At 42.5% G+C, this 24,116-nt stretch overlaps 2 protein-coding genes across 3 annotated transcripts in view; one reads left to right on the top strand and one right to left on the bottom strand.

The window, feature by feature from the left end:
- The first annotated feature begins 73 nt into the window (after nt 1–73).
- LOC133137509 (potassium voltage-gated channel subfamily S member 2-like) lies at nt 74–3,243 on the top strand. Its single transcript, XM_061255827.1, has 2 exons — nt 74–534; nt 982–3,243. Exon 2 carries the CDS (start codon nt 1,033–1,035, stop codon nt 2,467–2,469), a length of 1,437 nt encoding a protein of 478 aa, XP_061111811.1. The 5' UTR covers nt 74–534; nt 982–1,032; the 3' UTR covers nt 2,470–3,243.
- A 1,736-nt stretch (nt 3,244–4,979) lies between these two features.
- The window catches only part of LOC133136788 (serine/threonine-protein kinase 3-like), a 28,873-nt gene continuing 9,736 nt past the window's right edge, over nt 4,980–24,116 (bottom strand). For both annotated transcript variants that reach the window (XM_061254521.1, XM_061254522.1), the window contains exons 10-11: nt 21,696–21,865; nt 4,980–7,759 (exon numbers count right to left, since the gene is read on the bottom strand). In XM_061254521.1, the coding sequence (XP_061110505.1) occupies nt 7,601–7,759; nt 21,696–21,865 (329 nt within the window). In that variant the 3' untranslated portion in view covers nt 4,980–7,600. The remainder of the gene's footprint in view (nt 7,760–21,695; nt 21,866–24,116) is intronic.

Genomic DNA, 24,116 nt, shown 5'->3' with positions numbered 1-24,116 from the left:
CTTCCCTAGAATGCCATTTTAACGCGAAATTGAATTGTACGAGAACAGTGGAAAGTCGATCTATGCTTACATGCGTATGCACTTATAATATTGTCTTTGCAGTAGACGCTGTTTGCAACACTCAGGTAATCAAAAGGGGTTCCGTCAGCGCGTGCACAATAATTTTTGACCGCACTCGGAGCTGTCTCTTTCAGCACTGACTAGGTTTCAACACCGTGTTGCTGTGCAGCACTCGGAATGAAAACACAGGGATAGAGTCTGTGGTCTTAATGTAAGCTTTTCGAGGACGATGGGAGAAATGTCAGAACGGAGGATAATTTCAACGTGGGAAGGAGCAGTACGCCTACTGGAGGGGAACCCCCTTGTTTGCGCTGTTACGCATGCAGACACGGAAAAATCTACCGTCCACGCACGCACAGCACACTGAGTCATAACGAAACGGTATCCACAACTTCCACGTCGTGTCTTCGGGACTCCACAGGATTACCATGGTGGCAACATAAACCAGGGCAGAGAAAAAGACGTTTAAAATCAGTGAGTAGGCTGCTGTGTTTTTCGTGCTGGAAATTGAACAAAATCTTAATTATCCGGGTGTGCATTTCATCAACATATATTTGTCAATATGAATCAACGCAAAAAGTGTAAATATCGACAGATTACAGTTCCTTGACATTATCTGCAGTGACTTTGAGAAGTTAAACGTATGCCCTACCTTCTTCATTCGCTACAGCAGTGTAGGCTGTAGTGCATCAGTGGGCTATTGCATATTGAATGTGAAGGAATTAGTTGTCTATCTACAAAACTTTAAATACCGTATATAAAAGATTAGAGTTTACTTAATGCATACAATGATAGATGATAAAATGTGTATGCTGAACGTGTATGGTCAAAATTTTCTGAAAATGTTCAAGACCACAAATGTTCAAGCACTCAGGGCTTCCGTCGGTCATTTTCTGTTACTGATGGAGTGTTTCTTAACAGGACTGCGTCGTCTTTCGGCAACACCTGTGGCACACTGCACTTCACTCCAACATGACGGGGCAGAGTCTAGAGGAGATGAACGGATGTTGTTGTGAGGAAAATACAATAAGCATAAATGTCGGAGGGCTCAAGAAAAGACTTCTGCCTAACATGCTGTCTCGGTTTCCAGAGACCAGGCTGGCTCGTTTACTGCAATGCCACTCGAAGGAGTCTATTCTCGAACTGTGCGATGATTACGACGATGCTGAAAAAGAGTTCTACTTTGATAGAAATCCATCACTGTTCCCTTATGTTCTGAATTTTTACAACACCGGTCGACTGCACGTCATGGCAGAGCTGTGCATTTTCTCTTTTAGCCAAGAGATAGAATACTGGGGCATCAACGAGTTCTTCATCGACTCCTGTTGCAGTAATGTTTATCACTGTAAGAAAATGAAGCCCGAAGAACAGGAGGATTGGGATGACAGAAGCGACGGGGGTAACACCACTTGTTCTTTTGACGAGGTGTTGGAGTTCTACAGCGATGCGACTAAGTTCGACAAACAGCCGCTCGGAAACGTGAGGCGAAGGGTCTGGTTGATGCTTGATAATCCTGGGTATTCCGTTGTCAGTCGGATATTTAGTGCGCTCTCTATTCTGGTCGTACTGGGTTCACTTGCGACTATGTGCATGCATAGCATGTCTGAATTCATTATGTATGACAGTGACGGAAGACAGCTTGATGACCCCCGCTTCCAGACAGTGGAACACTTTGGAATAGGGTGGTTCACATTCGAACTGGTTGCGAGATTCGTGGTGGCTCCAGATCTCATTCACTTTTTTGAATATCCGTTAAACCTGATTGACCTGGTATCGATCTTGCCATTTTACTTGACGCTGTTTGTAAACCTGGCGGTGGAGAGCAGCCCGGCCCTGGCCAATCTCGGCCGCGTGGTTCAGGTCCTTAGACTGATGAGAATCTTTCGCGTCCTGAAACTCGCCCGCCACTCCACCGGACTCCGCTCACTGGGAGCAACGCTGAAATGCAGCTACAGAGAGGTGGGCCTCCTGTTGCTTTATCTGGCTGTAGGAGTCTCCTTCTTCTCTGTGATGGCCTATACTATGGAAAAAGAAGAAAACGACGGACTGATGACTATTCCTTCCTGTTGGTGGTGGGCGACCGTAAGCATGACCACCGTGGGTTACGGAGATGTGGTCCCGTGGTCTATAGCAGGGAAATTGACAGCCTCCGCTTGTATCCTCGCGGGAATCCTTGTGCTAGTGCTCCCTATCACGCTGATTTTCAACAAGTTCTCAATCTTCTATAAAAGACAGAAACAGCTGGAGATTGCGATGAGGACCTGCGAATTCGGCGAGGACCTTGGAGAGGTCTCCTCTATTAATTTACGTAACTATTACGCACACAAAGTAAAATCACTGATGGCAAGCTTGTCCAATATAAACCGGATGTCTGAAAGTGAACAAAGTCTAAATGATTCCATACGTTGATGGCGCCTGGTATACAGAGAGCAACATATGTTATATTGTATGTAATTTATTGTACTCTGGCATTAGAGAAATATGGGTGTGAAACTGTGCGACATTGTATAATTCTTATAGGTAAATATTACATCGCATGGATAGCCAGTCTTTTTAACTAAATCTGGAGCCAGAGACCGTCACGTGTGAGTCGTGGTCTTACTTGCCTGTTGGGACCCATTAAGATGGATCATCTGCATATAAATAATAGCCTATAGCATATTCAGGCCACAACTACAGTCTACCCTAGTCAATAGTGAAGGAAATGTACTGTGTGCATTTCTTCAAGGAACATTGCGTGATAGAACAGTAGATATTCGGCGATAGCGCATTATAAGTGCCACTCAAATGTATTCATGTGTTCATTTTATGAAAGTTTCGATATACATCTGTGTTCTTGTGGACAGACACCATCGCCCATTTTCATAAAGTATCTCAGAGTAGGAGTGCTGATCTAGGAACAGTATATTACAAATAAAGATTGGTTAGGAACTGGGGGGAAATATGATCCAAAATCAGCACTTGTGAGTGCTTTATGAGTACAGGCCTATGTGTATAAATGGAAAACAATTAAAACTAATTATTGGGCAAATACAAGCATTTATTATATGAAATGTATTTAAGGTCTTGGAGAAGGACTAAAATAATGTTCATTAGACATGTCTCATTAACGAGAAATAGAGTGAAAGCAAAATAATGGAAATCATTTGAGAAAGTTCTGTAAATAAAGTTGGCAGGAAGTGATTAATACTCATTGTGTGCTGATTTGCATTATATACAATTAGCTCAAAAAAGTCTTGGAACAAAACAATTTTAGATTCACATGTGGTTGAAGTGTATCTTCTCTGCTGATGCTCTGCCAGGTTTGTATTGCAGTCATCTTCAATTCCTGCTTGTTTAAGAGCTCTGGGAAAAGTCTTGTAGACAGATGAAACAGCAAGACCCCTTATTCCAGAACTCTGCAGGCTCTTTTATGTACTTCTTAGCAAACTGTAACCTGGCCATCCGGCCTGCGGATTTCTTCTGCGGACAGTGTCCACGACACATCCGTGCCTGCCTCCTGAAGAGTGTTTCTCATCTACCAGACAGGTGTTTGGGGGCTTTTCTTCATTATAGTAAGAATTATTCAGTAATCAATTTGACAGATCATAAGCCCCGCCCCTTTATCGTTGAAGGTCCAGTAACAGCTTGGCAATCTTTGTGAGCCCACAACCTCAGTTCAGTTGGGCGGCCGTTACATATAATTAATTGTAATTATAGAGATTTTTGGAGCTCACTGTATGTGTGTGTGTATATATACTCACTGAGCACTTTATTAGGAACACTATACTAATACTGGATAGGGCCTCCCTTTGCTCTCAAAACAGCCTGAATTCTTCATGGCTTAGATTCCACCAGATATTGAAAACATTCCTTTTGAGAATGTTCCATGTTGACGTGATTGCATCACGCAATTTCTGCAGATTTGTCATCTGCACAATCTCCCATTCTGCCATATCCCAAAGGTGTTCTATTGGACTGGGGAGACTACTGAACAATATTGAACTCATTGTCATGTTCATGAAACCAGTTTGAGATTACCTTTGCTTTGTGACATGGTTCATTATCATGCAGGAAGTAGCCATTAGAAGATTAATCAGACCAGGCTACATTTTTCCAGTCTTCAACTGTCCAGTTTTTCTGAGCCTGTGCCCACTGCAGCCTCAGCATTCTGTTCTTGGCTGACAGAAGTAGAACCCGACGTGGTCTTCTGTAGCCCATCTACCTCAAGATTCGACATGTTGTGCATTATGATGCTCATCTCTGCATTCTGATGCTCACGACAATTGTACAGAGTGCTTATCTGAGTTACCGTAGCCTTTCTGTCAGCTCAAACCAGTTTGGCCATTCTCTGTCGACCTCTCTCAACAACAAGGCTTTTCCATCCGCAGAACCGCCGCTCACTGTATGTTTTTTATTTTTGTTTTCTGAGTAAACTCAAGAGACCGTTGTGCATGAAAATCCCAGGAATTCAGCAGTTACAGAAATAATCAAACCAGCCTTTCTGGCACCAACAATCACGCCATGGTCGAAATCACTGAGATCACATTTTCCCCCCATTCTGATGGTTGATGTTAACTAAAGTTCCTGACCCATATCTGCATGATTGTTCCTTATAAAGTGCTCAGTGAGTGTATGTACATATATGTATTGCAGAAGAAGGAAGAGCATTTACTCAGACCTTAAATTACATACAATTTATTCTTGAGTGTAACATGGAGTACCGACAATGAAGAGCATACTTACCCCTGAGTATCCAAACTCAGAAACTTCTGGTTGCAAGCCTGGTTCCTGGATACATCCAGCAGGCAAGATTTCACCCACTCAGACTCCCCTCCTGCCAAACAGTCTTGGGGTATTACCAGGCTTGTTCTTGTATTCCATACAAGCCAGGGTGTCATTGTATTTCTGTCAGTTCCAAGAAACACTTAGTGCCACAGTTATTGCAGAGGTATTTATTGTTTTGCAGCAAAATACCTCTAAAAATAAGTTGGTGTCTTCAGTAAGAGGTGATATCCATTTCAAATATTTACAATGCTAGTTCACATATAGCAAATAAAAATTAGCACAGAAATGTGATCAAGGCAGCCAGGCTTATCAACATCAACTGCTGTGCCGTAACTGCCGATCAAAAGCCTATCATGTCTGTACAAAGTCATTAGCTCATATTAAGAAATGACAATGTATTCCCTGGAACATAATAAACAATAAAACGTTTTTGGGAGTGAGATGCACCAGAATAGCTTTTATCCTCAACAGTGTGAAATACACTGTTACAGCTCCTCAATTCACGGTATCCATAAAAAAGCTGGCCGAGAGTTCACTGCCGAACAAAGACGGAAAGTTAATAGCAACCCTCTACTCATAATGCTGGCAACACATTAAGCCTGACGTACTGTCTCTGCTGTGCCCCTCTGGTGCTGCTGTCCTTGTAATGACTGCTGAACGCAGGCGAGTCCTTCAGCCAGAAGTCATGTATCCTACCCCCTTTCTCTTGCCAAATGGCTTTCAGTACAAAAAAAAGCTAATGAACTTCATCTCGGAATGGAAAAGTTTCCTCCACTCCTATGGGTGAAATGAAATGGCATGGTATTAAGTTAAAGACCTATCACCACAATAGGATTTGTCGTCATCACTCGTCTAAGTACAGAAGCCTCTATGAAAGGTCCCACGACATTTTCTCGGAAAACTGCGAACAATAAAAACCTAATACAATTATCCAAAGGGCAGAACTGGAGCCATGCAAGAAGTGAATCGTAAAGAAATTTAGTAAGTTGCACTTGGGAGAATGAAAGCGAGAGTCCATTTGTGCTTCACATGCTATTACCCAGCATGTCTCTCTGGACTTACACAATATCTGGACAATATCCTCTGGATCTGGAGCCAGAGCATATTGTGAGTTCACAGACCAAATACTTTATTCATGCAGAAGAAGGTGAGACAGGTCTGTTTCAGTGGTGCTGATGTTTGCGTTACAGCTCCACAGGTAGAATAGGTACAATGTTCAGAAGAAGAACTGCATTACCATCATTCAGAAGATGAAGATGAATCATCCTACCTTTCAACTGTGTCCTGTTGTACTTATTTCTCTTATTAAAAACCACTGATTTAAAACCACTGAAAAAAGTTTAAATCAGCATCACCTGATGCTCAAAAAAGACAAAATTCGCAAAGCAAATTAAAGACCATTATGAAATATAACAGTATAAAAATCAAGACAATGTAACAGGCACTCTGTTAAATGATACAGAAATGTTGGTCACATCGCTCAAGTGAAAGACTCGATTTTACAAGTCTATAGGGAAGTAGAAAAAAACACCCTGGCAGACCATTTAAAGGCTCTTAAAAGATATTATCCTTGAAGGCACTATTTTACACATGAATAACATTGGAGTCTTTTTTCCCAGTATAGCGATAGGCGGCTGGACTGGGGGTTTGGAATCACAAGGCATTAGCACTTAGTGGAATAACATCAAATGCAAACAAAAAGCTTTAAAACATCAATCAATGATGGCCAGTGGACTAAGTGACCCATTACAGGATGGAACAAAAACGTGAAATATAAGCAGATAATGAAAACCTTTTGAAACAGTGCGTAGGGGTCATGCCTTTCAGCAACTACAAAGTACAAGTTAATCAATGCTCAAAAACAAGAAACAAACTAATACAATTCTAAAAAGCCCTGGCCCCACTTACCAAAGGTGCTAACTTAAGAAACTGACTTCCTAAGAATAACATTTCAATATGCTCAGAGTAGTGCTGTGATTCCACAAATGCAAAATTGTTACATATGGTTTGTAAATATTTCAGGGACATAACCCACATTAGAGTCTGAAATTTGCAAAACTTTGCCCACCCTACAGCCCAACATTGTCCCCTGCTTAGTCTATTCAAGTGTAAGTCGCTTTGGATAAAAGCATCAGTTAAACAACAAATTATTATTAAATCATAGATCAGGGATATACTGTAGAAATGACTCCCCGCTGTGTGATGCTCAACTACATATCACCCTGCAGACCAGCCCATAGTAAGCACAGCATTCTCATGATCCAGGGAAACAGGTGGTTCTGAAAAGTATGCGGATTCACTGGGCACTGCAGCACTGCCTACTGCCTGGGGTTGAGCGACCACTTTCACGCCTCAGAAATCCCATTAAACGATGACGGCAAAATCAATTACACATGATGATGATGATAAAAAGAACAGCGCTTCAATGTGTCTCATTAACTTCTACCTCTACAGGGCTTTTCAGTTATACTGACATTATCTGTATCAGCATTTATTATCATTATTAACATGATTCTATTTCATTTAAAACTTCACAGCATAACCTAACTTCTGGAGAGAGAGGGACAGGGTGTGTGAGGGTTGGCTTCCTCTAGAACTTTCCACTGGGAGAAGGGAGGCGGCAGCCTCCAGGGGGGAAAGGAAGCACACTTGTGATTGGTCAAACTTTGCAGATGAGGTTGGAGGGCTCTTCATGTACGAATGAGAAAAGGCCCCTCCTCTTTTCCGAGACCGTCCTCTGCAGGGGGGTTAGGCAGAGCCCGACCAAAAGCTCTCAGAAGTTCTGCTGCCGGCGCTTCTTGGCGTCTATGGCGTCCAGGATGGGCTGCCTCTTGGCGGTGTATCGCTGCCGGAGCTCCTCCATCTCAAGCTCCATCATGGGGTCCAGCGCGCTCAGACGCATCTGCAGCTCCTCCAAGCCCAGGTTCTTCAGCTGCGTCGCACAGAGAGACACCAGACTGTCTTAGTCTTTAAAGCCAGAGTATAACACTGCAGAATGGGCCTCATGCAAGACTACTCGTACAAACCGTTTTGTTCTAAATCACCTCATGCCAGTGATTTAGGAGAACATGCCGCATTCACCAATTTTCTGGTATTATGAATTTTTTTAAGGAGTAGGAACCATGTTTACGAGTGGTCCTGACCTGTTGGCGCAGCCTGGCTCACAGAACTCGGATCAAACTTTCAAACTTGTCGTTGCAGATCAAATATGAATAAAGATTCAGCAACTGCATTGCTTATTCCTCTCCTCAAATGTTTTCAGAAACATATTGTAGTAGACTATTTATCAACAGTCCACCATATTGTTATGTTTTGCCAAAACCAATGAGCCACAGTCTACCTATCAGGTACCGACTATGTGGTAGACTACATCCCATGTTATGGTTAATCCCATTGGCCATCTATCTGATGGAACCCACCTACAGTACCGTATAGTGTGTTATAACAAATCTTCATTTAGGACAGTTTTCTGAAGTTAAAAGCGTTTGTTGAACTAGACGTGGCGCACTCGTGCAAGCCCTATGTACGAAAAAAGTATGAGAACTTTACAATAAGAATACGGAAATGTTTTTGCGAGGCCCGATGTTCTGGGGGCCTTCATGCACACAGACTTGAACAAAATGGATTCCAGGTTATGAATTTAAGGACCAGGCCAGCTGCAGACTGCTCATCATTAACATAACACTGATGAATGTGCCCTGTTTCATCAGAGCACATAATCACTGCGCCCTCTGATTAAGGTCATTTTCAGTCAAATTGACCTTTTTCTGTTTACAGCTACAAATCATCCCCCAACTATTCAACTTTCAGGATAATACCACCTTTTGAATGATTTCGCCACGTGTATGGTGAAATTTGTATAATTATGATTCACCAGAAACATTTTTCTCAGTGTAACTTATCATCATGAAACTTTGCAAACCTTTACTCCATATGCAGGAGAGTGTTTTCAGCCTATTATTTACTTGCTATAAGCTTTAGGGGCGGGTACAGCATCACAAATCTCATTGTTAGATTCGGAAATATCATAATTTTTCTTCATGAAAAATTCGAGAAATATGACTATTGGGTACTGGTGATGAGAAAAATGGCTCAAAACTATCTTCAAACATGTCTTATTTAGAATCTGAAAGGATTATAACCATATGTTACTTGGTTCAGGTTATAGACTGCTAGAAAAATGTTCACATTTGTAATTACCACCTTGAATAAAATATGCTAATCCAAATGTATTTATATATATTAGCAAGGAGAGGGGGGCACTTCTGTGCTCCGTCAGTTTAAGATAAGGTATTAATTAATTGGAGAACCTCCACACATGAAGGCAGAAGTTGACTTTTTCATGGTGCATATCTCAATAGTTGCAGGTAGCTGCTAAAACGCACGCCTTCGGTGGGGTGCGTGGTGCGATCTGAAGGATGGAAGTCTCTCCATAAGCAAATCCCCCTGCACACTTTCCTTTAAAGGAGGTGAAGACAAATATTTTTAACATCAACACAAAATATGTTTCTAACACTTATTCCTGCTCCAGGGAAGGTACACTTATTTAGTGCTGTTCCGAGATTCACACCCATTACCACCCACCCCACCTCCAGAAAAAGATAGAAAGAGTAATATTCCTGGCCTCTTTTGAACATAAAACGAAATAAATATATTCCCAGGCTCACAGCAGGGTGTGGTCTCCAGGCAAAAGGCAGAGTGGGTGCCTGAAGCTTGCCGCTAAGCGACAGCCGAGCGCAAACATTACTGCGCAGCACCGTCTGCTAAAGCGTCCGGTACTAACACAGCGGGAGAAATATTTCCACTCGTCCTTCCTCCTGAGGACCTGTGCACACCTCACGAGGCGGAGTGCCCGGAGTTTCAGACACGGTAGCGATAAGAAGGTCAAGAACGCCTCCTTACAAATTACAGCACGAGCTCAGAGGACACAGGCTGTCTTCTCTGGCAGCGGCTCCAATCAACCGAAGTGATTAAATACAGGGCGAAGGCATGGCTTTGTTAGCAAATAACCCCTGAAACCCTTTCCCCTTCACACATCCTGAACTGGCCAGCTCCCAAAGTCTCTTAACGCTTTGGATGCATTGCAGTGTGGCCCTGGAATAATCTTCAAAATCAATTTACAAATTATACAGAGTTTCAAGAGCTTATGACTCAGAATGACTTCAGAAGCAGGCAAGCCAAATGCTTCTGACAAGCCAGGTCTGGGCCGGTGAGGGTTTTTACATTCAATCCTTTTCTCAGGGCTCAATTTTCAATCACTATGGTAACAGGATACACGGTTGGAAAGTGTTAAAACTCACGATTCTATCTGTATAACCTATTTTAAGATGCCAATGCTTTAGTGACAACAGTTCCTTATTTTGTAACATGTGGTTGGTAAAACAAGTGTGCGGTCACCTCACCTTCTCCGCATTTTGGAAATGTGTCCTTTTCACAACAAGTGTCCAGCAGACCAAATGGATAGTAGTTTCTCATTCTGAAAAATGTGCTAACTTGGAGAAACGTTGATAGAATGTCCTTTGCTTAATTACAATTTCTCTGGAGGAATTATCATTGTTGTGCGTTTTGCCATTGTATACTTCTACAAAAGTAATTGTACATAGAAATTGTATTCACTACGTTTTGTATAGGCTCTCTCGAACACAATGAGCCCAAGTACAACCATCTCTGACTAGTATTTGTAATGTAGTTGCAGAGAAAATGCGTTAACCCCATCCGTGTGTAAGAAAATTCTGTATAATTCAGCTCATCAAAGAACCGAACATGGGCATGTTATTGAAGTGACGATTAAAAGGCATTTTAACTAATGACATTACGCTTCCAACAGTGTATAATGTCTTATTGGCTTGCATTAAACACAGCATTTTTTCGCCTGCGTAACGAAACTGTAGCATTTCCATTACACACGCCAAGTCTGTTGTGCTTCGGCAAAAACAGTTCTTGAGAAGTTATACCAAAAATCGTTTGAAGTTTTACAACAAAAAATATCTTTTGCGATGCCTACATCTAAGTAGAGGACTTCCTTCTCTCGTCTGAGTGAATACTTCTAAGGAAGACAGTGAAAACACCTTTGACAACACAATAGAGGGCATTTTCAGTGACATGACCCCATTTCATACGGTGAAAATATTGAATTATTATTCAGTATGCTTCAGAGCCAGCCTGCTTTTGAATAATAAATAGAAAGTGAAATTATGGACTATGTTTGACTGGGGGTTGGGTGTTGGGCAAAAATTTCAATCAGTGGACCTCATTGAATATATTAGTATACAAGATGGTTGTGATATTGTAGTTATTTTTTTATGATTGTCTCAACATGGTTGCAAGGAGAGAGAGTTTTGGACAGAGGTAGGGGAAGGTGACAGGCAGGGGGAAATGAAAAGGATAAAGTGCTGTATAGTTTAGTAAGCAAAGTTGAGTATTTTACACTTCAAAAGACCCATACTATCATTTTGTTTCCATGTGTCCTTCTGAATGTCATTTTTTTTAACTGCCTAGACATAGATTCGAAAAAACAATGCAGAATGCTATTTTTGGTGATACTGTGAAAGGGGATTTGTCCTTTTTGATTGATCCTGGTTTTTCTAATCACACCAGCCACAGCTACAATAATCTGCATCCAGTCAAAAACAGAAAAAAAGCTTCCACTTCCACTGTTTTTGGGCTTCTGTAACTTGTTTTAGTAATATTTTGTGTAATTCTGACTCTCGGAAAGCAAAGGGTTACCTTTCAGAAGAGACCAGGATTATGCCTGTTCTTCAAAGGGTTCAAGAATAGTAACACTTTTATTTTGGGTATGTCATTTTTAAGCTTGGGTCAAGAAAAGGGGCCATACTTAAGGGGTTAAATAAAGGTTCAATATATTTATTTACTCAGAAACAACTGGAACTGCCTGTAGAAGGTCTAAATGCCTGTGGCACTGACCTTCTTGCTTTCAATATTATTAGAACTTTCGTATAGCTTGAAAATAAACAAACTAAAATAATAGCTTAAACCGATCCAGAAAAATACATCAATAACATGCCCTTCAATTTCAGATCTCAGTATGGCACCATTAACAGTTAGCTTCAATGCTTTCTTCTCAGGATATTTCATTAAATTAGGTTACCTAGTTTTCATTTGCAAGGTCAGTGTGTGAGGTTATATCCAGAACTGAAACCAGTGCAGTCGATGAGAGAAAGAGGATGCCACTGGTCTCTCAGCAACTCTAGCACACATAGAGGGAGACAAGACAGAATGACAGACATGGGATAGAGAGTAAGAGACAGGTAGAGAGAGAGAAAGGGAGAGAGAGAGTCCAGGCACTAGGTCAGACAAGAGGAGCCCTACCTCGTGTACAGAATTGAATGCTCGCCAAAGTCAATTTACTCAGTTTGCACAACCAACAGTGATGTCTTATTTGTAGAACATGCCTGAGTGCTATTCGGTCTCACCATCTGAAGTATCTTTTAAAGCAAAGCCATGGTAACCTCATTCTACCAGCACAATTACTCCCTCACATCACACGCTATTTAAATTTTAAACTCATTAATGCAGCTCCATGACATGCACAATAATATAATGGTTATTAATTGTTTTGGAATAAAGGTAGGCTTTATACCACATAAAAAACATTTGTGAAAAATACATATTTGTTTGTCGGCCTGAATGTAGACCGTAAACATCAAAGTTAGAAATGGAATATGTAACATTTTAAATTCAATGTCAAAATTTGTTGAATTATTCCAGTCATGTTCACCCAAGAACTACCACCTATTCAGTGTCCCCTATAAAGCCAACAATCTCATCAAATTGCAGGACACAGACAGAGACCAGGTTGGACAAATCACCTGACAAGCCAGGAGTAGCTAATGCAACATGAGAGAGAAACTCATGAAACAGCACTGCATGTTGAATTTGCAGAGAGAATGAGGCAGTGTATTTTTTTAAAGTAATATTTATAAATATTGTTCAGCGCAGCCAACTCATGCCCTGTCATTTTATAATGACAGTTTGTCACTATGGTAACAAACAATCCTGGTCTGTTAAGCCTCACTTTCAAAGGGAAAATTGCCTATGTGTGAGGTGGTGGTTGAAGAACCATTAAGGTACCTCTTCAGAAATGGCCAAATCTTTGTTGTCACAGCAAAATCCTCCAAATATAAACACAATAAAATGAAACTTGGAAATGGGATGCAAGAGCTATCCAGCTGTTGTTCTAAAGCTACTGACTGTGAGTAAGACTAAAGAAAATAGGCTTTATTAGCCCTAACGCCTTAAATTACACATTATGTAAGGTAAATGATGTCATGAAACAGACCATAAAGTCTGCCTGTTAAGACAAAACCATAAAGTCTGCCTGTTAAGACAAAACCATTACAGTTTGGCAGAAAACTCAGGGATCCCCCGGGAACGGCATGATATTTACAACCAGGAGAGATCCAGAGAGAATAGCTGTGTGACTAAACCGACACTAACACGGAATTGAAATGGCTACCTAACACTTCACAGTACTGCAGAGACCAAGGTATTGATGCTGTTCAGGGTCCTGGTGGCTTCTAGTTCCTGCTGTAAAGGGCTACTGTAGAAGTTAATACATACAAATTATGCCATGTTCCTTTGTTTGAACAATTCAATATGGTTTTAAATCATAGTGTAAATGGATACATCTCTTTGGCAGAACTTGAGACTGGGTTATTAGTACAAGGGCACCAACGCCTTCCACAACTCTAGATGTTAAAAACAGAGAAAGGTCACTAAAATGCTGAGATGTTGAAGTTAAAAATGTAATTGTGGTTCTCTAATGAATACAGACACAAAAAGTCATTAAAAGACAGATTCAAAGCACATGAATGAAGCAGAAATCATTGAACCAGTGGCAACAATGGATGTAATCTTTCAGTACAGTTCTTAGTCCGGTAAAGGTGTGCATATTAACTTCTGCTTTAACTTCAGCCATGAACTACCTTTTGCAAAATTGGGAATACATCAAAGAGGGAATATGAGGATGATTTATAACCACACACTACTCATAAGAGTAGTAATTGTGGGAAAAATGACAATACAAATAAGAATTTAGGCATTTAGAAAAATATGATAATGTCAAAACATTCGTATCAATAAACAACACGCACAGCGTAAAGATTAACAAAATGTAAAAAAGCCTTCTTGATAATGCACACTTAACTGTATGTGTAAACACACTTAGCTGTAGCTTTTGTCTTTCTGAACCCAGAGACCCAATATTTCCTCCAGGCTGCTGCACTGGAAGCCCTCTTCCAGCCAAAGCCCTTGTGCTGCCCACACCGGTCACAACAGACTGCATTACAGTCCCATGGGGCTCTGACCTGGCTCACACTTTGATCTATTTTACCCAGTCCTGTGTACACAGCAGCTTTCTCTATCCACACAGTGCTGTATCTGCTAATATCACAAAGTAAGCAGCGATTTCCAGCATAATTCAGTAAATAGGACCAGACACACAGAGGCTGGGTTGGTTTCCCCTGCTGGTTCCCTCAGTAAATCTCAGAGCAGGCGAGGTGAGGCTCTTAAGATGGCTGCAGCCTTGCTGTGAAGCTCCAGTTTGGGCCATTTCTTCACAGTCGGCCAACCTTACGGTGAACTGTGCATAGACCGCTTATGCTAACCAGGGATTCAGGGTTTGGGCATGGCTGTCCTGCCTTTGAGCAAGGGTCTCTGCCTGGATGGATTATACCTTGCCAACCAGAATAAATGAATAAATGTAGGCTACAATGTAAGCTGGGTAGGTTGTCCCCAGACAAGGGCACCTGGAAAGCGAAAGAAATGTGCAATGTCTTTACTTTATTCTTACATTATTTCTGTGGAGGCATACTGAATGTCCTGAAGACACATTATTTGGCGGAACCTAGTCTTCTCCTACGGTATATTAGTTCAAAGTGATTACACTGAGTGATAACACTCACAAGAACAGGAACGAAATAAGAATGCAGGCGCTTTGTAGCGCTTTGTCTGTGGTAATTTTCCGTTTTCAACCCCTGCCTTTCCTCTTTAGGAAAACGCCCGACTCTCCCACCCGTCACGCACGGCGGTGCGCGAGTAACGCGGCCTGAATACCATAACGGCGGCGTGCGGCCCGGCGAAAAGACGCCTGCGTCTCCGAATGCGTCCTGCTTCACAATGAGGAGCGCTAATGCGGGCCTAATCTGAACACAGGTCACAGAGCGGCAGGAGAGCCGGCGACAGCCGCCTCATCAGAGAAGCAGCGAGAGCCCCCTTCACCCCGCGCTCCGCTGACAGGAACCATTACTCCTCAGCCCCGCTCAGGGGTACGCTCTGTTTAATCCTGCCTTCAGTCTTTATCAGACCTGCTCCTTCATGTTACACCCCGAGGGGCTGTGCTTAGACATTTCAGCCCAGAACTGTGTCTGCGTCAACGCAATTGACACTTTTCCACAAGTCTGATTACTTCTCAGCATGTGTAGTAGTGTGGTTCTGTGGAAAAGGTGGAAAAACACTCTTAACCACCCTGCTATTCCCTGGAGACAGGATGATTCATTCTAATCAGACTTTTTTTGTTTTCTTTTGTTCTTTTCTTGAATGACACGCATTGTGCTCCTATTGACACAGTCTTTCAATTAGTGCTCCGCTGCCGGGGAATATTAAATGGGAATTCGCAACGTCCCTCACTTTTGTGACAGTGCCCCCTAACCTTGGTGAGAAGTATTGCATGGCGTTTCATCATTTTATCGCGTGGGTTTTCAGGGACACTCGGGACCTTGCTCAGTTTTCATGCGAGTTTCCCAGCTCCCAAACCCAAAAAAATAAAGACTTCACATCTCTTTGAACATGGACAGAAGAGGTTAAAATGAGACCATTATTGCATGCATGCGAGCACAAACACACACACACACACACAAACGCTCATGCACAGACACCATTAATGCTGAGAGCTTTTTCCCGCCATTACAGCTGAAAATGACATCTTCACACCCCCGCTAATGGCACATGCTCCAAACAAGGTGAAGAGGCCGGGAATCTATTCCTGCGAATCTTGGGACTGCGTTTCAAGGGCTGCGTATAAAAACTCCCATTTTAATCACCGCGTCTCCCATCGTCCTATGCACATTTGATAATGGAAAAACGGGCTCTCACTTACAGAGCGCCCATTCCGGCAATTTAAGAGACGCTTTTGCCTCGTACCGTACAGCACAATATGTGGCCCAGAGCGATCGTTAGCCTCCTGGTTGTTGTTGGTACAGAACGCATTACCGCAGTCTTTACTGAAGAAGTTAAACAGTGGAGGTAGGATTTTACATTTCACGAGCGTTCGCACACATTTATATAAAAATAGGTCACCGGCCCCGCTGCGTATGTGTGTCTGACAGCGCCGTTTTTATTCTATGGCACGTGCGGGGAACACAAACTGTGGGTAAAATGAGCTGCAATCGGAGTAAGCCAAAAGGCAACACAACAAATCACTGCTGGGAAACGGCTGGGCGAGGAGAAACAACACGGCGGCCATTTCAATCCATCAGCCGTTACACTGGCCTTCGTCGATATGCCATGTTTCCAGAACAATCCCTCAGGAATCCGGGGACCTTTGCGGGGAGGTGATAGGAAACGTGGGGGAAAGAGAATGACAGGCTGCCGACATTAATCGACCGTCAGCTAAACATGCGCTGCACCGTTCTCTTTATACAGCTGTTGACGCACCGTCTGAATGTGTGACTCTCTCCCTCTCTTTCTCTCAGCGGTATTAATAGCACGAGACATTTCTCCTCTCAGCTTCTGCCATACTCTCATTCACAGCTGGATGAGTCAAAATCTCACAAAAAACAGACAGACACACTGCAAAACAACCTTCCACACTGCAGAGCCAGAGGCAGCATTTCTCTAGAGCTCGCCATTAAAATCTGTACGCTGGTTTCCTCTGAAAATAGATAATCTTAGTCAATATTCCAGTCTATTTTTGAGCCTATGCATGCCTACAATTTTTTTATTTTATTGTATGTTGCCTCTATTTTCAATTTATTTCATCCCCAACTAAATTAAAAAAAAATCATACATGGCTGACCAAATTCAAGATGTAGACATGGCATGTAAAAGTATACTGAAATGCAGCGAGAGAGCACTGAACATGTCTAAAACAGATGTAGCCTCACCTGGGCAAAGGAAACAAGTGTGGAAAAACAATCAAACATAAAATAAAGGTGCGATAAAGAGTATCAGTGGAAGACATGAAAACAGGCAGACCATCACACGAGCAGTAGCTGCCAGAGTAGCAGAGCTTCACACGAGCAGAAGCTGCCAGAATAGTTGGATAGTATTGAAAATCTGCGTGAATCCTTCTATTGTTGCTTTGTGATGCAGGATAATTTCTCAGAAGCTGCAGATCCAGGGCAAATTATACCTAGCGCCTTTCTCGCTCAAAGCAGCTACTCTCGTAGTGTCAGAAGCTTCTGCCAAGGCCTGCCACAGAACACAGGGGCCAACTGTACACTCAAAAAGATCACACACCATTAGTGAAACGTCAGGCTCTCAACACTGAACAGCGTTCTCTTAACGCAGCCAGCTTCATTAAAACATCAAGCCTTTCAGCCCCACTCACCACCTTGGTCGAGTTGCTTTGTAACAAAGTCGTGTCTGTTTATCTCTCTGATATCACTTATGGAGGTTATATTTAACTGAAGGGTCTGCGTCAATGCTCAAAGTCAGGTTGACATCACAGATTGGAAAAACCCCTCACTCAGTCAGTTGAGAAGGTTCTAGATTAAAGTAGAATGCGCCTGAGGCTCAGTCAGGAGATCTGCAGGAAGCCAGGGCCCATGGGTCAGGCTCTTGCCTAGCAACAGTATTTACTTCAGCATACAAAAAAAAACCACTTTGAGGCATTTCATCGAGCAAAAACTGGGCAGAAAACATGCCTTCAATATTCTGACGGTGTTCTGAGAACCTTATGGGCTTTTTTGCCCTTAGACGCTCCCAACGATTCTACAATCTGTTTCTAAGCAATTCCTATTTTTAGTTTAGCTTATTGTTGGTTTAAGGGGAAAACAAAGTAAGGAAGACAAGGACAGACTCTATCTTTGGTTGCTACAATGAGGTAAGTGCAAAAATGTGGACATAATATTACCACAGGAATGTACTTAAAGCATAAAAGAATATGTACACTATGTTACTATAATGGTGTGGGGGAACATTTTCCAGGCATGGTTTGGTGCACTGATTCCCTTAGGGCAAGGACAATGTCAATCGTTACTTAATGGTACGGAGTGCCATGCATTAAATGCATTTAGAGAGGGGTGTCTTTCAAGATATCAATACACCTGTCCACAGATAGGAATGCAATGGCGCCCAATGGTTTTAGCCTGACACTAATGTTATCCATAGGTCACGGCCATCTCGGTTACCAGGTCTGAAGCCAAGCGTGAGACAGTGTTTTCCACTTCCACCAACAAGGCGCGAGTTGATTGACTTGCTAGTCGGGGACAGTGGTGTCCTGTTCCTGCCAAAAACAGATACTGGAGAACAGTGGCAGGTGCTGGCCAAAAAAAACGTTTGGTGAAGTAAACCCACCATCGCCCAATCAAACCCCTGTGCCATGCTTTACCTGCTGACCTAGACGGTTTTGAGGTGATAAACACTGACCACATCACACAGCCAGCTATAGGCAGCCCATGAAACAGGAAATGGACAACCTATCACTATGGTCCTGCCATTTAAAGTGAACTGCCTTCTCTTAAAGGATCAGCACAAAACATCCGTCATGTACTCATCACATCACAACAGTCAGATTACGTAATCTCACTATACATATACAGTATATTCAGTAGATAAACAAAACAATGTAATATTGTAATCAGTTGTTACATTGTTATACACAACAGCTGCTCAATTGCATCTGCCTGCAGTCGTGACCAGCCATCTCCAGATCCACAAAATTAAAAACCGAAGCTGCAGCCCTGGCTGATGACACATCGAAGAACCCAAAGAAACAATCAATTATTCCCACAGCATCAACATAAAGCAGAATTATGGACAGTTGAGCTGTCCATAAAAAATAAAACAAATCGCAGATGCCATTTTCTTTCAATTCCAAAATCCAAATGTAATTAATGCAGATGAGTTAGTTATCTAATGGGATAACCTTAATGATAGCAATTTGCTTGCTAGCTAACTCAAGTCTTGGTGCTAATAACCAACAACAACTAATAACAACAATGAATAACAATAATAATAAAAAAATATAAACTATTTACAACACACAGACAATGCCTCAACCATTAAAAGTCAAACAACTGCAAGAATAGCGAATGACTTTTACTCACTATTTCTACCTCGAATTTTTCTAAACACAATACACAACCCAACAAATAAAATAGCGCCTGTATTCACTTCTGCCCAATTCCTTGCTTGTCTGCTTGTATTTGTTATTCTATAAACTCCTCGGGCCTCATACATTCTATGAGCCTCATACATTCTATGATCCAATAAAAGGAAAAGGGGAGACCTGTATGGATTGGCTACAAAAGTGGTGGACCGGGTTTGCGAGAGCTTAGCATTGGCAGCTAACCAGTGGCTAGGTGGTTAGCTCATGTTTGGTAACATTACAGTAGTATCTGCTGTTGTTAGTTATTAATTCAATTTCCTATGTCACCTGGTGGGCCATGATAGCTGGTCCCATTGAACAATACTACTGCTTATATTTTTGGGATATTTTACCGGCTTATTTCCTCTCCTGGGCAGGGAGCCCAGCCTCCCGGACTTTCAGAAGACTCGAGATGTCTGATAAAAATAAAAGCTAGAATGAATTGATGCGTTTGTGAGTATGCATGCTTATGTTACAGGACTGTGCTTCCTTCCAGGCAGGCTAGAGTCAGAATACAATCCACCGTTGTTAGCAGTGGCTAGTATCACCACTGTCAGTTAAAAAACTAACTAAATGGCTTTGTATCCTGCAAATATGGAAAGTGACTACTGAAACAGATGTTTTACTAATCATATCAGACCATGGTTTTCTTAGCTCATTGGTATCACACAGGAGTCTGCGAGGGTCAGAATCATCTGGGGGTGTCGGCAGGTGGGGTTAAGAATGGGGGGGTGTAGATATTTTTTGTGTTTAAACAGAAGGCCACATCGAGGCCTAACATTCTGCATAGCATGCCTTTAACTCTGAAACCACACACACTATCCCAGCTGGACTCTATAAACTCTTGTTAGTTCATTTAAAATTACTGAGCAGGCTTTCAGACCTTGGGACATCAAAGTAATGGAACGGCTCCTATGAGTGGGCCAAGACTGAGCGACCTATATGGCAGAAACCCTTAATTGGCAAACGGCCTGAAACCCAAGTGTGATGTGGCACGGAGGCTCCGTGGGTAGTGTTGCTGCCTGGTAGCTCCAGCATCGGTCTGCGTGGTTAGAACGTTCTCACAGTGCCCACACAAGTTTCCTCCCGCAGTCCAAAGACAGACTGCCTGGAATAACTGCAATCTCCCCTACTGAGTGTTCCCAGCTAAGCACTGGCACCATGACACAGTGCCCGCTTATCTCCCCATGCGTGTCTACGGTGACCTCTGAAGGGTTACGGATACACGTATGGACATTTCGGGTGCTGTGGGACAGGCGTTCAACCACGGCAGGAGAAATGGCGTTCAAATTCAAGGATTGAAGTGCCGTGCCGAAAATGCTCCACATCCGTTTTGTCATTTCGCTTCTCCTGTGTACAAACGCTGTCTTAGTTACACGTCTGTTTGTTTCTAGTGCACGGATGGGCCCTCTGGGCTGATTCTGAATCTGGATTGTACCAGCACAGACTGTAGCCAGCACTGCAGCAGGGCGATGTTGGTGCTCGCGTACCCAAGGGAAGGGAGGGTTTCAGTCAACTGGGATTATGCTGCGTTCATGTCACATAGGAGAAAGCGGAAAGACTGGAGGATTTCCCATTGCCCTGACTTGGTAGTGTTCACGCCTTGCACATTGGTGGGAGTGGATTTGACTGGGTCCCAAAACAGTCGCATGTCGGCATCTAGGAACATGGACTCACCACAGGGAAATAATAGGATAAAGTTATGCTTGGTACGTTACCTTGTCTAAATTATTGACACTGGCAGAACATATAGCCTGCTACAGTTTGTCCCTCTCCCAGCTCCCTCTTTTTCTCGCGAACCTTGACAGCTACACATTCACGTGACTTCCGTAGGTTTTACCAATAGGTCGGAGATATCAGAGCCGTCAGAAAGTTCCCATATTTCCTACTCGGAATTACAACTTTGAGGTTGACCCGAGCGTTTTTTTCCAGTCGGAAGGTTGTAATTTTCGCAATTCCTATAAGACCGAAATGCAGCAATAGAGCATCTAATCGCTTGCTAGTGACCTTTATAGGTTGATTGGGTGCCTGAGGCCTGCCAGTTTTACTACACGTGAAATGTATTCCTCCAACTTATGGCTGCAAATCCAACTTTTGTAAATGAGTGAAATTAAGAAGAGCCCATGCTTCAGTGGAGAGCATGGGCTCCACTGATTCAATATTGCAGCAATGAGTGTAGTCTGAGTAGGTTGGAGATATGAAATAAGCAGATAAGCAGGCAAACAATTGAAAAGTGCCAGGTCTGCACATACGTCCATAGCTGCCTCCACCATATTCAGTTGGTGAAAGGTTTTCCTATGGCAGTGTTTAGTCTCCATGTAGATCAGTGTGACTGCAGGACAGTGTTACAGTGAGAGAGGTATGTGTGATCACATGGACCAACCAAACATATGAGAAGAGATTTAGTTTCACAAATTATTAACCACATTTTAGTATGTCTTTAATGGAAATTAAATACAAGAGTGCTTGCACACACACACACACACACACACACAGGCAAGCATGCAAGCACACACACAGAAAAACAAATGGTACTTACAAAGTCAAAATCCCCATCTTGGGGAACCTTCCAGTTGTCAGGGAATACATTTTTGGTGATGAGGCATGGCTCCTGCTTGTTCTGGCTACAGTCATCGGGGACTTGCTTGCCTTGCTTGTCAAAGTAGTCCATGAATGAGGGACGCAGAGCCTGCTGGGAGCTGGAGTTTCCTCCAAGAGGAATAAAATAATAATTCCACATTTAGCTTCAGAGCGGTGCATGATGCATGCCATGGTGGGCACAATTCATTATTTTTTCATCATTTCATCATTACTTGCAGAAACCTGATACATTTTTAATGCATTTTATAAAAGACCAAAGATTTTGAACACATCATTTATAATGAAATATGAATACCATGCCAGATTCAGAGCACAAAATAATTGTTCTACTGGACTAGAAACATTGATATGAAGGCGGTCTCACTGTTGCTTTCAGTACTGGCACCATCTCTGCAACTTGTGGTTTGGTTTTACGGTTTTTTTTGTGATCAAATGTTTTTTATGAAAAAAAAAAATTCTAACAGAATAGTCAACTGCTTTTTTTTCCACACTTAAAACATCCCCCCCACCCCCGACAGACAACTGAAATCAAAACAACCGAAATCATAAGACAAATCTGACAGCAGCAGCTGCCAGATGCCAGGCATCCAACTTTCTGTAATTAGCTCAATGAATCTGAGCAATCAATGTCTCCATTTGGAGACAGCTATTTACCCAATGAAACCAGGACAGGGAATCCAGTGGCTTTCATCTTTGTGCAAGCATCATTTTAGCTGCAGTATGCAAAACCATACACATTTTCGAGACAAATCATTCAAAATTAGTACTCTGGGAGAGCATGGAATATCTGTTACTAATATGGGATAAAGCTGTGGCCACTTGGCTCCAAAACTGATGTGCAGTGGGGTAATCCCAAAACGTATGCATGAAGGTGCTGACAGACTCCTGAGGACACAGCTCACAGAATGAGTGAGCTTTATGATGAGACGTTTTCTAGATGTTACATATGTTCTCTGAATAATGTTGTAGTGTATGAGCGGATGGTCAGGATTTTTAGATGAAAGATTGCTCCAAATGGTATCCCAAGGAATTGATAGATCTTTAGAGTGGATAGATCTTCATCCATTAAGCTCTGTTCCCCAGGGGATTCCATAAGTTTTCATGGCCATGTGCAAACGTTGGTAAAAGTAAAATGATAGGTAGGACATGTAGGTTGTATTGTGATTTTAAATCCTGGAACGTACCATCTTGCCAAACAATTTCAGCAAAGATATGAATTCCCTGTGAGAAAGGACAGGAGTTTGTTAAGAGTGTATAGTTATGAAAAATGGGAGTGGCTAAATACCATTTGCATATGCTCTTTGTATGTTACCTGACTTTTTCCCAAACTGTGAGAAGATAATGTCATTGATCTTGTCATTATTGTCATTGAAAAAAACAATAAACTTTTGGTTTGAAAGCTAAACAGCACAGTATCTAAATTCTCTATAAATGTATACAAGCCTCTTACCAACCAAAAGCTCATAGATAAAGCTCTTACCCAAGCTCTTCTACAAAACCTTCAGAGCTTCTGTATTAGCTCCAGAATTTATCCTTGTGCTCCCTCAAAAGTGAGTACAATGGGAATACCCCATTGTAACTGTAGGTCTGTCCTGTTACTGTAACTTCCTCCACTACTTTAGGAGGCCACAATGCAACCGCACTCATCCAGGGAAAGGCATGCAGTCGATTTGGGAATGGCCAGTTTGTGTGTGTATGAGCACACTGTTGCGGCCTCCTCCTCAGTTCATCAGAACACATCTAACACGCATCCTCTGAAACGAGCTTCTTCTCGCACCGCATTTACACTCACAGGGGCACCCGGTCAGGCGAGGGAACACCGCGTGGAGAACCCTGTGGAACAGAGGAGGCCCCTGGGGTAGACCGAGATCCCACCGCCCCCGACACACAGCCAATCATACAATAATAATAATAATAATAATAATAATAATAATAAATGTTATTTCGATGTTTTTATCCAAAGCAAAGTACACTTGATTAGGGGACAATCTTCCCTGGAGCAACGCCGTGTTAGGGGCCAGCAACCACCAACCTTCCAGGCCCCAGCCATGTACCTTCGCCTCCAGGCTACAGGCTGGCCCATATAGCCATAATCAGCCCAGGTACTGTCCAAAACTCAGCCCACCCAGCAGGCCAGTGTGAGCTACACAATCACAGCACTGCAGGACTGCCAACTAAAATGTGACACCCCACAGGAGGCCCGAGCACAGCTGGCACTATCACAGGCAGGTCTGAGTCCCACACAGTGGGCAGCAGGGCTGCTTCTGCACAGCGGGCTGCTGGGAATCCTTCGCTCCCTGCGCTGCAGAGAAGCTCTATAATTTCTTGTTATGTTGAAGAGTGTTATTTATGATTCGCA

This window comes from Conger conger, chromosome 9 (genome assembly GCF_963514075.1).
Source record: "Conger conger chromosome 9, fConCon1.1, whole genome shotgun sequence".
Lineage (NCBI taxonomy): Eukaryota > Metazoa > Chordata > Actinopteri > Anguilliformes > Congridae > Conger > Conger conger.
Note: the sequence above shows the minus strand (reverse complement) of the source record. Positions and strands in the feature narration are given on the sequence as shown.

What these genes read in the sequence shown, in the direction of transcription:
- LOC133137509 (XM_061255827.1), top strand. Translation starts at nt 1,033, where the DNA reads ATGACGGGGCAGAGTCTAGAGGAGATGAACGGATGTTGTTGTGAGGAA.